This window comes from Ipomoea nil, unplaced genomic scaffold (assembly GCF_001879475.1).
Source record: "Ipomoea nil cultivar Tokyo-kokei standard unplaced genomic scaffold, Asagao_1.1 scaffold1576, whole genome shotgun sequence".
NCBI classification, from domain to species: Eukaryota; Viridiplantae; Streptophyta; class Magnoliopsida; order Solanales; family Convolvulaceae; genus Ipomoea; species Ipomoea nil.
The window spans coordinates 461,288-476,368 of NW_017618004.1; the positions used below are offsets into that span (position 1 = coordinate 461,288).

The 15,081-nt window shown below is 37.0% G+C and overlaps 2 protein-coding genes across 3 annotated transcripts; one reads left to right on the forward strand and one right to left on the reverse strand.

The window, feature by feature from the left end:
- Positions 1 to 2,226: 2,226 nt before the first annotated feature.
- On the forward strand, positions 2,227 to 6,007 carry LOC109190728 (cyclin-A1-1-like). 2 transcript variants are annotated; one of them, XM_019341301.1, is made up of 12 exons: positions 2,227 to 2,640; positions 3,243 to 3,621; positions 3,733 to 3,756; positions 3,805 to 3,869; positions 4,003 to 4,095; positions 4,228 to 4,361; positions 4,531 to 4,606; positions 4,689 to 4,765; positions 4,864 to 4,897; positions 5,066 to 5,215; positions 5,325 to 5,459; positions 5,541 to 6,007. In XM_019341301.1, the coding sequence occupies exons 1-12, from the start codon at positions 2,425 to 2,427 to the stop codon at positions 5,610 to 5,612; spliced, it is 1,455 nt and encodes a 484-aa protein (XP_019196846.1). In that variant the 5' UTR covers positions 2,227 to 2,424; the 3' UTR covers positions 5,613 to 6,007. The 2 variants fall into 2 exon arrangements, with proteins under 2 accessions (XP_019196846.1, XP_019196844.1); XM_019341299.1 differs by having other exon boundaries at positions 3,733 to 3,869.
- A 3,712-nt stretch (positions 6,008 to 9,719) lies between these two features.
- Positions 9,720 to 14,611, reverse strand: LOC109190729 (probable plastid-lipid-associated protein 10, chloroplastic). The gene is made up of 7 exons (XM_019341302.1): positions 14,341 to 14,611; positions 14,021 to 14,269; positions 13,694 to 13,789; positions 11,301 to 11,381; positions 10,590 to 10,676; positions 10,222 to 10,277; positions 9,720 to 10,124 (listed from the first exon to the last, which is right to left on the reverse strand). Exons 1-7 carry the CDS (start codon positions 14,527 to 14,529, stop codon positions 10,007 to 10,009), a joined length of 876 nt encoding a protein of 291 aa, XP_019196847.1. The 5' UTR covers positions 14,530 to 14,611; the 3' UTR covers positions 9,720 to 10,006.
- Between the last annotated feature and the right edge of the window lie 470 nt (positions 14,612 to 15,081).

Consider the following 15,081-nt stretch of genomic DNA (forward strand, 5'->3'; position numbering starts at 1 on the left):
AAACTTGTTTTTTGGTTTGCCCTGGAGATAAATCATTCAGGATCTCTAATCATCTCTAACATTTCTTGATTCTAAGATTCTCTAGTTTTTCTATTTTATTTTTCCAACCGGGATGGATGCCCTGTATATCTTCTCTTTTGAAATTCAAGTATGCAAATAAACAAATCCTTTCGTGATTAAAAAGAAAATGGTATCTATTGCATGCGCACTGTCGGAATCTTCCACTGCGACTTGAAGCCCCGCAACGTTCTCGTCTTCCTCGAAAAGTACAACGAAAGGCACTGCCTCAAGCTCTGCGACCTCGGGCTCGCCATGTTTTCCGGAGGAGAATGTTTACGACGTTGTCGTACGCATCGCGAGAGTCCTTAACCTGGAAATCGTACATGGCGGCAAAGGATATCGCGCTGGGCTGCATCTTCGTTGAGATGCTCACTGGGAAACCAATGTGGTAAGCGGCAACAAACACAAGTTAGAAGAAATGATGAAAATGCAGGTTGAAGAAAGAAGCTAATGAAAATACCATTTTGCCCCCCAACTAACAGCTAAGAGATGGATAAATAACAGAAGGACCATTGATGGAATAAATTACAAAGTCAAGTGTCTTTTTCGTCCAAATTAAAAGTCGAGGATCAATTTTGGAAAATCACAATAATCGGGGGACCATTGCCGGAATTAACTCAAAATTAAAACTATTGAAGATGTTTTAAAGTTTCGTTAACTGAACCGACACATAAAATGAGACAGGAGAGTAATATATTTAAAGTTCAAAAGTACAAGAATGGTAAATTGGTTTTATATTAGGGAATTTTAAAAAAAAAATATTGTGCAAGGTAATGAAGCACCAATGATTATAGACATATAGGGAAGTTTATTCAGTTGACATGTGTTGCAGCCTTAAATTTAAATTGCATTTGCCCTCTACCCTATAGGCTCCAATGTGTTCGTTGGACAATGTGTGCTTTTTCTGCACTAAAGTCAAGACAGATCCCTGGGCCTTCAAATTTCGAATTCAAAATCGTATCATAACGTCACATAGCGGTGACTCTCCTCATTCGTCTTTCACCATTCCTGCGTCACCGCACATCTTCCTCAATTCAAATACGTGTTGGGGCCCACCCCTCGTCCGCTCCTAACGTATACCCAGGCCCATCGACGCTCCGGATCGTCTCTCCATTCAAATCTCCCAATCCACCCTCTTTTGCGCGCCTCAAAAGCCTCATCAAATATATATATAACTTAAATTATTATATATATTCATTTCACACAAAATTAGGATAATATTCCATAACAATTTCTTAAATTTTCGATATAGTCATTCAATTCATAAATTCACCAATCACCCATACATTTACTTTGCTTCTTATATTAACATTATTATTAAAATGTTAATTTTGATCTTTAAATGAATAACGTATATGTCACACAATACTAAATTAACGGATTATTGAGTCACTAAAATTAAGATGTGAAGGTATTGACAAAAGAATTTTGCTTTTTGTAGGTAAAGAAAGTCTAAATTATAAAAAATTTCACAGTATTTTTATATACTTGAAAAATTAGAAAAAAAAATCTTACATTGTCGTCCATCAGGAAAAAAAAATACAGGCATTCACGGGTTTTGTTCACTGGTTAAGTATACCATATTTTGAGAAGAGATCAATGTTTGAAACTTGCCAGTTGCAGTGTGAGGATTATGTCCAAAGTATGCAGATCCCTTTGTGCATATCGACAATTGGCAAAGGCAGTGTGGTGGTTGTGTGGGGATTAATTGTTTGAGATGATGGGTGTCGGGTATCAGCTGGGTTGCTCGATTTGAGACGCGTGCATCAGTCGGATTAACCGAGTTCAACCCTGCTCGATTTGAGACGTGGGCGGGCGTTAGTCGGATTAATCGAGTTCAACCCTGTTCGATTTGAGACGTGGGCGTCAACCGGGTTGGTCAAATTCAACTCTGTTCGATTCGAGACGTGACGCTGTGATTTACCATGAAGGAGTGTGATAAAATGATTAATGTCTACCTAATTTTCACTAATTAATTTTAAGTATGATATGACAATCAAATAGTCAAAAAACTATGTGGTGAAAGCATAGTTTAAGCCTACCAAAAAAAAAACAGGTAACACGCACAATAAAAAATCATCACATTTTAAAATTTAAATTAATAATTTGTATGCTTATTAAATGCTGCGGTCCTTCCCATTTGAAATGCATGATAGTGGAATAAATATAGATATAAAGATGCGAGATATCGCATTCCAAATATAAATTCGTAGAGATTTATATGTCTTCTCTCGCCTACGCGTTCCTCATTCTTTTCGTCTTCTCTTTCAATTAAACCCAACAGAATAATAGAGTGCAGTTCAGAGCAGAGCCCTAGTGCTTTGTGTTCAGAGGAATTCAAGGTTTCTCAGACACACGGGATTAATGGCGACCACAGCACAAACTCGGCGCTCTTCCTCGGCTTCCAATGCAGCGGCCAAGAGGCAGGCGGCGGCGGCGGCGGAAAATCGCCACGGAAAGGTCGCGGCGGCCGCCGACCAACGCCTGGCCCATAAACGCCCCGCGCTCACCAACATCACCAACCAGAGGACCGGCTCTCTGCTTTCCTCGCGAAGCACCTTCTCCGAATCCTCGAGCATTGTATGTTCCCCGTTTCCCTCTTTCTTTCTAGTTATCGCATTTTCGTTTCCTTGTAGGTTTCGCTTTTTGATGCATCGGGGAATGTAAAATCTGATTTTGAATGCGTTTGAGTGTGTGTGTGTGTTTTTATTTATTTATTATTTTTTTTTTTTTACTTTCTTCTTTCTTCTTTGTGTATTTGATGTGTTTGTTGTAATGCTGTTCTTGGGTGATTATCTTGACGAATTCCGTACTCACTGTGAAATGTATGTCAAACCGATTTTAAAGAAAATGGAGTTCTTGAAATTGTACTGATAATTATGGGGTTAGGAATTTACAATTCTAAGAAGAACACAAAATTAAGGTGTTTTTTCTTAGGCGGTGAAGAAAATCAGAAAATACCCATAAAGTATTATGAACAAACAGTTGTCTCTCTCTCTTTATCTTTCTTTTTTTACTTTGGAATTTTAGCTTCATGATTTCTTCTTGGGTGAACTTGGAATCTTGGAGATATTCTGTTTGCTAAATGCTGCAGGCACTAAACACTAGTACAAAAGAACAAAGAATGGCTGTTTCTTTTTCTCTAAAAGTTATTAACTTCATTTCATTTTTGAAATTCAAAGGCGCCCTGCACATCGAAGAATGTTGGTATCAAGAAGAGTTCTTCTAGTTCTACGGGTAATGCTGGATTCTTAGGGACTTCGATCGTGCCAACATCCACCCTTGTGAAACCTATCACAGTACCCAGTAAGGGACCATCTGCTATTGGAAGTGATGCTATTCTCCAGAAGGCCACCCTCCCTCCTGTCACATGCAGCATGGATAATTCTCCAGCTAAGTCGGATGGGATGACGGCTTCTATGGATGAATCCATGTCTCCTTGTGATTCACTAAGAAGTCCAGAAGTTGAATATATTGACAACAATGAAACTGCTGGAGTTCATTCCATTGAGAAGAAGGCATCTAGTGCGCTCTATATTTCGGAACACCAAGAAACAACAGGTGTTGTACCTCTGACCTTGCTGTCTATGCTTGCTTTGTATTTGATATTCATTACATTTTTCTTTTGGAGTGTGAAATATGGATCTCTTAAAATTTGATGGATTCCTACAGGAAATATATGCAAGAGAGACATAATTGTGGACATAGAGTCAAGGGATCGCATTCCTAACATTGATGATAATCTTGAGGACCCTCAATTCTGTGCAACCATGGCCTGTGATATCTACAAGCACTTGCGAGCATCTGAGGTTTAAAACCAACCCTCTTTAAGATAAACGTTCTAACATATATTTGTCACTTGGTATTATGTGATTGCTTCCTTGATTTATCAAGTTTTGGCCATACAAGTGCTCATTCTATTTTCTTTGTTCATTTAATCAGGTGAAGAAAAGGCCATCCACTGATTTCATGGAAAAGGTTCAGAAAGACATAAATGCCAGCATGCGTGCAATTCTGATTGATTGGCTGGTTGAGGTAAACTGCCCAAATTGAATTCCATTGTCCAAAATATTTCCTCCATCAAGTTCTTATTATAGGCATTGCAACTTGTCAACAATTTCTCCCAGTTTCATCAGAGAAATTAAACCATAAACTTTTTAACTACAGGTTGCTGAGGAGTACCGACTTGTCCCAGATACTTTATATCTGACTGTTAATTACATTGATCGCTATCTTTCTGGCAATTTAATGGATAGGCAACGGTTACAACTGTTGGGCGTGGCTTGCATGATGATTGCATCGTAAGATTTTGCACTATTCTCTAACTTGTCTAGCTTTTGTCATCATAATCAATAATCAACTATAGTTTTGCTTTATTTATCTTCATATGTTACCTGTGTTGCTTAATGCAGCACACTGTCACAACTTTCTTTGAATAAATTTAATGATATGCAAAATTGATTTTGCCAGCAAATATGAAGAGATTTGTGCACCTCAGGTAGAGGAGTTCTGCTACATCACTGACAACACATATTTCAAGGAGGAGGTTTGTATTCATTGTCAATTTGTCATTCTCCTAAACTTGGGACTGTTTCTTGCAATGGTACTAAGAACTTCATTCTCTATAGGTATTGCAAATGGAGTCTGCTGTTTTAAATTACTTGAAGTTTGAAATGACAGCCCCGACAGCTAAATGCTTTTTGAGGTAAAATGTCTAATATTTCTCCATTTCTGAAGATAAACTTCTAACTGAGATTGAACTGGGTACTAACCTTTTTATAATTCAACTACAACAAATTACAGGAGGTTTGTCCGTGCTACTCAAGGATTCAATGAGGTAATTCTCCAAATTCTTACCTATGATACTTGATTTTTGAAATTTTCAACAGGATTAAAAGTACTTCAGTCACGAAAATAGAGTTGATGAATCCCATCATTACACGTATATTTTAAGAATGCTATTGCAGTGTGAGAATGAGTGAGTAACCCTCTATTTCTTCTTCAGGCTTCATCACTGCAATTGGAGCATTTGGCCAGCTACCTTGCAGAGCTATCTCTTCTAGCATATGACATGCTTTGTTATTCTCCTTCACTTGTTGCTGCTTCAGCAATTTTTCTGGCGAGATACACACTTACTCCTTCTAAGAAACCTTGGGTATGTGTATTAAGTATGAATCATATTTTGATTTTTTATAAAAAAATCGTTTTTTTTTTTACTGCAATTTGGTATATAGCTGGGACTTATTTTAAAATTTAAAATTCAGAACTCTACGTTGCGGCATTACACTCTCTACCAGCCATCTGATTTGCGTGACTGTGTTATGGCACTCCACAATCTTTGCTGCAACAGCCACCATTCTAGTTTACCGGCAATCAGAGAAAAATACAGCCAGCATAAGGTATGAATAACTTCTGATAACATTTGCATATATCTTATTGGCATCTGTTATCACATGTACTAAATTTGTGTCTGTGAACAGTATAAATTTGTCGCGAAGAAGATTTGCCCAACATCAATACCTTCTGAGTTCTTCCAAGACGTAAGTAGCTGATGACTGTTGAACGCCGTACTGGAAGTGCACTCTCCTTAAGCACACCCCGGCAGGTGCCCACATCATTGGAAGAGCAAAGTTAATCAATTTTTCTATTTGTAAAATGCGCTAAAATTACTGGATGGCTGAACCCATGGGAGCTGTCTGTTGTGCTTCGCTGACTTGCACTTTGCAATTGTATAACGTTACTGTTTTTCGCTAGTTCAGATTGTCTGTACTTGCAACTTGTGTACAGATGAGCTCTAAAGCTTGTATGGGCTGAACAACCTGATTTGAGAAACTAGTTTAGTGTTTTCTTTCTGTACTAGAGATGGGGGTATATGTATAGCCAGTGGCAACCCTGAAATGAGCAACAACTTCATTTTCCAGACATAATGCTTCATTTGCAGCTCTCATCATCTTCTACTCTCATCATCTTCTAACGTTTGATGCAGCTATATGAAGATACATTGATGTGTTGAGTGAATAAATCTTGAAAGAGAACTTGCAGAAATAATAGCATTCTTTTAGGCTTGTATTGTCATGTCGTCCCGCTTTTATAGTACTTGATGTAGTAAGTACGGGGCTTACTACAAATATGTATGAAGTGTTAGACTGGACTGGGATTCGGCCCTTATGTGGTCTGCTCATGCTTATAGGTTTAAGATACTAAGCTTGGTAGGAGGCGTGAGACCTGAGGTTCTCAAGTTCTCACTATAAGTGTTGTTGATATTTATAGGGGATTTGAGGGGGCACATGCTGATAGGCCGGTAAAAGTGACACGTACCTTCCATGCACTCGGTAATCGGGTCAATTCAGGAGAGACGTACACGTGTAATGATATATCTAAATAGCTAATTACTTATTGGTAACAGTTCGGACACAAAGTGTACGTGCTTGGGGTCCTGGACAATCACTTAGGTCGGGGACCAAGCACAAAAAGGTTAGGGTGTCGACTCATCAAGCCAACGAGTCAATTATCCTTCAGATCGGGTTGGCCAGGCGTTGCACTTTGGTTGATTCAGGTCGGGAGATGATCCGGATCTCGGGGTGATTCGTACCCAACCAAGTCCTGAAAACAAGAAAGAGAATAGATCGGAGTATATTCTCTATCAGCACTATTTAAGAAAGAGGTTATCCTGTTAAGACAAAGATCATTATATTGAGAGTACATCATGTGGGGAAAGATTTGAAGTGGGTGCCGTTGGCATAGTGCTTGTGGTCATTTTAAAGAAATAAATTAAACAATATAACCTACAATAAAATTCTAAGAACATCTCCAATAATTGTAGTTTTTGAGGAGTTTTTGCAGGTGTGACTATAAAAGAGAATATGAAGGGAAGAGAAGAGAGAAATAACAAAAGTAAAAAAAAATAAAATAATAATAATAATAAAAGAAAAAAAAAAACCAACCATCGGAGGAAAAAAAAAAAAAACTCTTTTACGCGCCCAGGGACACGGGCGCACAAGTTGCGCTGAATGCGGGAACAAGGTGCAACCATTTCTCCATGCAGGCCCCACATATTCAGTCCAAAAGAGCAAAAACCACACTTCTGCAAAGACTCATTTCCTTCTCTCTTTACTCTTCCTTCTCCACATAAGCTCAGATCTCCTCAAAAACTAAGCAAACTCCACTCATGGAGATACTCTAACTAAACACAAGCTAATTTTTTATACCCCGTACTTTCACATTACTTTTTTAATTTTTTTTTTTTTTTTTGAAAGTAATCATATTACCCAGGATAATATTAATTTTTTTTTTTTAGTTAAACCCTCAAAGAAATATGAGAGGGGGAATGGGAAGTAGTGTCCAAATTCCAAGTGTCCTGTGTGTTTTGAACTGTCATTTGAATCTGTGACTTTATCAATCTCTTATTAGTGAGTGTAGTAGTATTTTGAAGTTCAAAATTGGAGAAATAGACTTTGGTCAGGTTTTTGTACCCAATTTTCAAATATGTGTGTCCTTATTGGAGACCACAACAGTTAAAATGGACAAAAGTGAGAAATGTGTCCATATTCCAATAGACTTCACATGGAAAGTTATTTTGAAATTTGAAGTGTTGTAGTAGACTCTACTAGGCGTCATCAATACGGCACCACTGCTGCTTTTATAATAATGCCATAAACTAAAGAGCGCTGTACAGTATCTGCTTTTATAATAATGCCATAATGCATTGCCACTCTCACTTCGTTTTGTATGTAAATATAATGCTTTCCTTCCATGCACAATCACGCATTACAATTTAGATAATCACAGTTTTAAATTAATTTAAAAAATATCACAGTTTTTTTTTTTTTTTTTTTTTAAATATTTTACAGTGTATTTTGATAGTAATTTTTCAGGTGTACAATCAGTCATTACAAATTTCAAAATCAGGTACCATTGTAATTGCACAATTAAACATTACGAGCTGTACAAAGTAGTTTGTACGTTCGCACGGGAATACCGATTCTGGCTAGATGAGTAGTTAGGGTGTTAGTCAATGGACACCACGCCATGTAGAAAGCTTGAATGGTGCTAGTAGTATTATGATCGTATGTAAACAACGACGCATACATAACATCGTATATCATGCTGCTTATAAAAATCTTTTCAAAGTAGCCAAGTGTGTTTTCAGCCGATTTCCAGTATCTTTTCATATGTGTTAAGTTCAATCCGTTTGAGTCTAGAGGCTCTCCAATGAAGAACAAGCTTACAAGCACTTCTTTGAGGATAAGTCACTTGAGTGACATCTAGGGAAGAGATTTTGTACTCGCATTTTATATAATATTTGTTGTAACCCAACTTTGGATATATATATATATATATATATATATATATATATATAAAATTCAGTTCCCGTGCGGTTAAATCTGAGCCATTGATATTGCTTAAATCAACGTTCAAGATTAACAAAATTTTTTTAAAAAAGAAAAAAAGCATACAATTTGGTAATTTTTACATCTAGGTCAAATTTAAAGTGCATGATTTTTGTGTTTAAGGTGCGTGGTTTGCGTGATTAAGGTGAGTAGTTGTTGAAACTTAAGGTGCGTCAACCTGAAGCTTAAGGTGTGTGGTTTTCGTTCTTAAGATGTGTGATTTGTATGCTTAAGGTACGTGAGTTGTTGAAACTTAAGGTGCGCCATTTTAAAACCTTAGGTGCGTGGTTTGCGTATTAAGGTTCGTTGGCCTAAAGCTTTAGGTGCGCGCAGTTTGTGTTCTTAAGGTGCTTTGTCTGTGTGTTTAAGGTGCGTAATTTGTGTACTTAAGGTGCGTGGTTTGTGTACTTAAAGTGTGCCATTTTAATGTTTAAGGTGCGTCAACTAGGGATGGCAATGTGCCCCGTCCCCGATGGGGATCCCCGATCCCCACCCCGAAAGCGATGGGGATGGGGAAAATTTTCGGGGACGGGGACAACCCTCCCCGCCCCGTCCCCGAATAATTATATATATATATATATATATATATATATATATATAGAGAGAGAGAGAGAGAGAGAGAGAAATAATTACATATATAAATATAGTACACTGCTTTTTTTTAGGATTAGTACACTGTTAGTATAAGTGCAATGCTAACAGTACATTTAAAATTTTTATTATTAAAATTTAAAATTATTTAACATTTTAACAAAAAATTAACGGGGAATGGGGAATCCCCGTCCCCGCCTAATTCCCCACGGGAACGGGAATGGGGAATATTTTCAATTCCCCGCCGGGGATGGGGAGTATACTCCCCGCCCCCGCCCCGTTGCCATCCCTAGCGTCAACTGCACTAGAAGTTATACCCGCACCTGAACCCTTCCCTCTATATATATATATATATATATATATATATATATATATATATATATATATATATATATATATATATATATATATATTAGTTGTATACTTGTATATATTGATCTTCTTGAATTCTGAAAATGAAACTCAAATTGTCCTAAGAAATTTGATAGCCAAGCCATGTTTTTTCAACTTTCATTAAAGGGAAAAAAATTCTGGTTGACCCTTAAGTTATTTGCGATTTATTGCTTTGGTGTTATTGCTAAAGTTCATACGTTTTCATGGACATTTTAATGCTTTGATGTTTGGTTTCGAGTAAAATGACTAAATATGAATTTTTTTTTTTTTTTTTTTTTTAATAGCAAAATTAATGATATGTTCTGTAACTCTTTGACAATGAGTCGACATGAGAGAGTAAAAACCATCTTACTATCTTGCTGGGATTAAAGTAAGTATGACATCAAGGAGTAACATCAACTAAAAGATGAAAAAAGGGTAACAAAATTTTCAACAAGTAATACTACTATATTTACCATCTTGTATGGATTCTGCCTCAACCCGGTGCCGAATCCGAGATTATATTGATCTTCATATCCTTCCATTCAATGGGTATCTACACATTCTCAAGGGTTTTGTGTTCAGACCATTCTTCAGAGGAGGATAGGTTGAGTTCTGGTGAATATGAACACACCGCCCCCTCCAACAGCACGGCCTAGAAGCATGTTGTTATCCAGAAATGAAAGGTAGTATAAGCCACCAACAGATTGCCTGCATAATATAATGTAAACCATCCATGAATTATATATCATAATAAAAACCCACTTGAAAACCATTCTGGTTGCTGTATTTATTATGCATTCTATACCTATTAGAACTTCTCAGAGGAACTTGAGCTTTGAACGTTCGAAAGAATTGCAAGATCTGTAGCCAAGAATTACAAAGAAACATGTATGTAAGTGCGACGGATAGTTGATAGAACTTTCCAATTGTTGCTCAACTTATTATGGAACTAAATGAGATATTTTGAAGTTAGCAAACACTTCTGGCAGGCAAAACAGGACTGTAAAGCTATGTTCAACTTTGTAGTAATTTTTGACATCACATTCATTTCTAGCAATTCAGACAATCATGATCCATTGCACAATTGATACAAATCTACTTAGTAACTTGCGGGAACTCTTGAATAACAACAATAATAATATCAACAGCAGCTCTATGAGTACGCCTACTTACCTCAAAATTTAACATTGACCTTGGTAATATAGCTGGGGCAATTAGTGCTTGCAGCTCTTCACTGATATTTACATCTTGAAAGGATATCTGCACATAACCATACCATTTTTAAAAGGCAAAAAAGTGAGTCTAAGGTGTCTGACAATGAGAACATGCAATGCTGTGAAATGCACCGCTTGGCCAATGGCCAATCATGGACAGGGGTCATGACCTCTTTCATCTTTGCTCACACATGGCTTCTTAGTAAATACATGCCATTATTATTGAGAGATCAAAAGTGGTATAAATTCACTGTAAAAGTAGCATGGCAAATTACATGCTCTCTTCTCCACTGTGCTGCATTTAGAATTAAAAGAATCTTTACTACCTTTTTTTTTATCCTTATTATATTGTTAGCATTAACATGTATTTCACCGTTGTTGCATTAACTAAAATTTCTTTCTTTTATTCCTTGTTTTTTTATTGCTCTGCTTTTCTATTTCATCATATTTTCTTTCATCCTACTTCAGCTATACCATAGATATGCTCATTTTCCCCTTGTTTTCCTGAGAAATTAAAAAATTCACTAACTGACAATAACTGAAAGGGTGACACAATGTGAAAAGGTAATTGCAGAACAACTTCCAAGTACGGACAATTATTAGGAAATACGGAGTAGATGATATTCTTAGTTAATTATTGAAATGACATTTATCCATGAAAGATACAAACCTCCTCAAACTGAAGGAAGATATTGCGTGAAGAAACACAGGAAAATCTTGCAGTGACTACCAAAGTGACACCTTCCTCCTCCTGTAGAAGATCATCAATTAAAAGGTATACATATTCTTTTCTGCCTCCATTCTAACAAGATTTATGATGTATACGGTTCAATCAATCGCTTGTGAAGACAAAAAACATTATAATTATAACAAGGATCAAATAGGGGAGATTGAATAGCTTTATAATAATGAGAAGGATGAAGTGAGGGAAAGTAAAGACACATTTCACAATTTCAAAAATTTTGAAGACCCAGAATAAAACACATAAAGCATTTAGTAAGTATTCGATGTGAGGGTGAATTCTGATGAGAAGGTAATCCAGATTTAAACCCAAGTACAACAAAGTAAGACACTACTATGTAATCACAAAGTTTTAATAAAGTAATTAACTTGCAGCATACAAATAACAGCACCAAACAGTTTATAGCTGAATGCCAGTACTTTTCCAAACAGGCTAATTGAGAAAAGACCTCTAGAGAGGCAACAAAATGACCAATTTCAAATCACTTATTAGGATTTATCACCAAAAAAAGTGTATTCATGTTCTTTGATCAATTTGGTCTAAACCAGTATACAGGCTTAGATCAGGAGTCTGACTTTGCTACATTTCAGACATATTACCTTGGCATCAACAGACCTACAATCTAGGAAGCAAACCTTTTATTCAGACTTCAAAGTGTTTTTTTATTTTTTTTATTTTTGCAATATCCATTAGATAGAAAGACTATTGGAAGAAGAATACTTACTAAAAGGTCTAGAGAGATTATAACTTGCAGAAACTTTTACCATACTGATCAATCTGAGAGTTTGCTGCACATGAATGAAAAAATTCCTAGGGAACTCAAAAACCTCTTCCCACTATTAATATAAGAAAATGAGAGGGCACCACTTGCTTTATAGAAAATGTTCATATAAAACTTTTAGGGGTGTTTGGTTCAAGGATTGTTTTTAGGTAATGTAATATTCCTGGAAATCTCACATAACATTAAGAAGTTGGGCAGGAATGTGATTCCCATGAATGTCACAAAAAATGAACTAAAAACTAAGTTTGGGAATCTTTCATTCCCTAAAGAGGTCTAATATTCCCTTGAGCCAAACAAGGGCAAATATTATTACAACGTTCACATTACAGGGGTTATGTGATATATAATCTTCACCAAATGCCCCCTTAATAGAGTAAGGGCTTTTCAATTTTCTCTATTGTCAAAACTGGAGAACAGAACAAATTTAAGAGTGCCAACATACAGAAAACTTCCAAAAAGAGATCCTTCATCCTCACCAATGGAGGAAGATATATGGTAGAAGATCTTTCCTCTCCATTCTCCTCACTGAATTTTCAGGACACCAATCAAGGAGGTCCCAAGAGGGCGTAATTATGTGACTCTGACAGCCCCACAAATTTCAATCCAAGTCTGCATATGGGTTCTAAATACCATCAAAGTAATGGCTTTTTGTTTCTCTCTGCATTGTTAATACTCAATAGTTTTTAGAAAAAAAAAAAAAAAGAAGAAGAAGAAGAAGAAGAAGAACTACCTTCCACAATATTTTCTTATTCTTGTCTTTTATCTCTATCTTAAATTTCAGCACACTAATCAACCGTGACTTGAATAGTTGAATGCCCTTATTGATGCTAAAACAAATATGGAGCTTCATGCAAACTCTCCAATCCCCTATAATCCAAAAGCAGACTACAAACAAGTTTTCCCATGTGCACATAATTATTTTCACCCATCATGTAAAATCAATTGCTTGTATTCAATTTTGAGCTTATAGCCAATTGACAATTGCCATCATAAAAAAGAGAAGTGGAAGGCAATAATAACTAGGTTAGGTGATTTAGGCCTTACCCAGTGCACAGAGCTTTTGCATAGGAAAAGGAAAATGTATGCAACTTTGTTTATGTTTCTGGAGAGGTTTTTTGTAGGGCTTGAACCATGACTGACCAGTAAACAATCTATCATTTAGCAATTGCATGAAGTCCAAAAATTATACTCCGCATTTGTTATTATAATCATAACTATAATTATTAAAATCCAAATTAAATTGAAGTAGAAGAGCAGTCTAGGAACCCGTTGCTGCACTCATCATGTATCAGTTATTCTACAATCCGCCATGATCAATTGGTGGTTAACTGAACACTTAAGACTTTGCATGAAGTGCAAAAAGTTACAATCCAAATGCACTCCCAAATGGGAGGTCATGAGTTCGAGCCTCGGTGGAGCGGTATTGACTCTTTGTGCTTCAGTAGGATGAGAAAGTAGCTATGAACATACCAAACACATCCTTATTGCACTCAAATAGTAAGCTGCTAAATCAAGCATGATGAGAGAGAGAGAGATCTACTTCAAACAAGCCGGGAATACTCCACTTGACAACATTGCGCACAAATCCTCCATTTGATCCAGCTTGGCATTCAAACTTTTGAAAAACTTGGCCAACCTGTTTAGACACAGCAAGACAAAGGTTATAGAAACACACATAGTTGCTTAGGCCACTACTTCAACCTTTGAGCTGCTATGATTTGGTCGTAGAATCTGTCCAGGATTTTATTGAGCACAAGTAGTTGAAGAAAAAGATTGAATAAGTGTCGATTACCAAAAGGAGCAAAGTTTTCGTCTGCATTTCTCAGCATTACAGGTCTACTGAAGTAAAAATTCAGCAAAAACAAACCTGGAAGACGGGAAGCCTAGCAGCAGACTCAAAAAGAACGAGGACATCCGGCGCAGATGTATACTGCAAACGCCACGTCCCATCCAATCTACCTAAATCCAAACCCTGTCCAGCATCGAACGTTTCCACGCTCACAAGAGCCTCCTCAATCGAAGAGCGCTGATCGGCAGTGGCGGCGAGGCCGCGCTGCGTGTCTTGAATGATCCTAAGCAGTTCGTATTTCCTGTTCTCTAATTCGATTTCAGTCCCCTGAAGGAATTGAAGCAACAAGGTCAGAAATCGGCAGGGCGAAGCACGTGAGAGAGGGAGAAGGAACGTACCCTTGACGCAGCAATTACAGGGGAAGAAGCGGAGGCCGCGCAAAGTCGGAATCCTCCTCTGTTGTTGGCTTCTATTGGTGGCTTGGGAAGTGAGACGACGGCGGGTTTACGGCGGAGAGAGAGAGCGGAGGGAATGGGAATGGGAGCAGTAGAGGTGTAGGAGTGGAAGCGAATTGCAGTTGGCTCCATGGCGCCACGACGAAACGCATAGACCGCAGAGGCATTAAGACAGCGTTTGAGGTTAGGATTTAGGCACTTTTGGCCGTTTTGAGAAGGGAGGGATAACACTGAAATGGGAATAATTATATCTTTTATCGATGGAAGAAAAAAAAAAAAAAAAGGAGTAAGGTTCAAATTGGCCACTGAACGTAACCTGAAAATGCAATTAGGCCACTGAACGAAAAAAAAGTGTAATTAGGTCACTGAACACTCCAAAAATGTGCAATTTCACCTGATAACAGGTTACCCTCAATTTTAGCAGGTTATCTGCTTACGTGGCAGCTGAGTTGGCATTTTTAATAAATTTTAATAATAAATTTTTATTTAAAAAAAATTTAAAAAAATAAAAACGACTTTATTTTATTTTTTATTTAATTTTCTTTCATTTTTTTATAAAATTTATTATTAAAATTAATTATTAAAAATTATTAAAAATGCCAACTCAGCTGCCACGTAAGCAGGTAACCTGCTAAAATTGATGGTAACCTGCTATCCGGTGAAATTGCATACGTTTGGAGAGTT

Bases quoted from the DNA above. Each gene is read 5' to 3' on its own strand.
- LOC109190729 (XM_019341302.1), bottom strand. From the start codon at position 14,529: ATGGAGCCAACTGCAATTCGCTTCCACTCCTACACCTCTACTGCTCCC. The intron at 10,278-10,589 runs GTAAGTAGGCGT...TCTTGGCTACAG, and splicing joins GGTCAATGTTAAATTTTGAG to ATCTTGCAATTCTTTCGAAC. The intron at 10,125-10,221 runs GTATAGAATGCA...TATATTATGCAG, and splicing joins CCTCTGAGAAGTTCTAATAG to GCAATCTGTTGGTGGCTTAT.
- LOC109190728 (XM_019341299.1), top strand. From the start codon at position 2,425: ATGGCGACCACAGCACAAACTCGGCGCTCTTCCTCGGCTTCCAATGCA. The intron at 2,641-3,242 runs GTATGTTCCCCG...TGAAATTCAAAG, and splicing joins TCTCCGAATCCTCGAGCATT to GCGCCCTGCACATCGAAGAA. The intron at 4,607-4,688 runs GTTTGTATTCAT...CATTCTCTATAG, and splicing joins ACACATATTTCAAGGAGGAG to GTATTGCAAATGGAGTCTGC.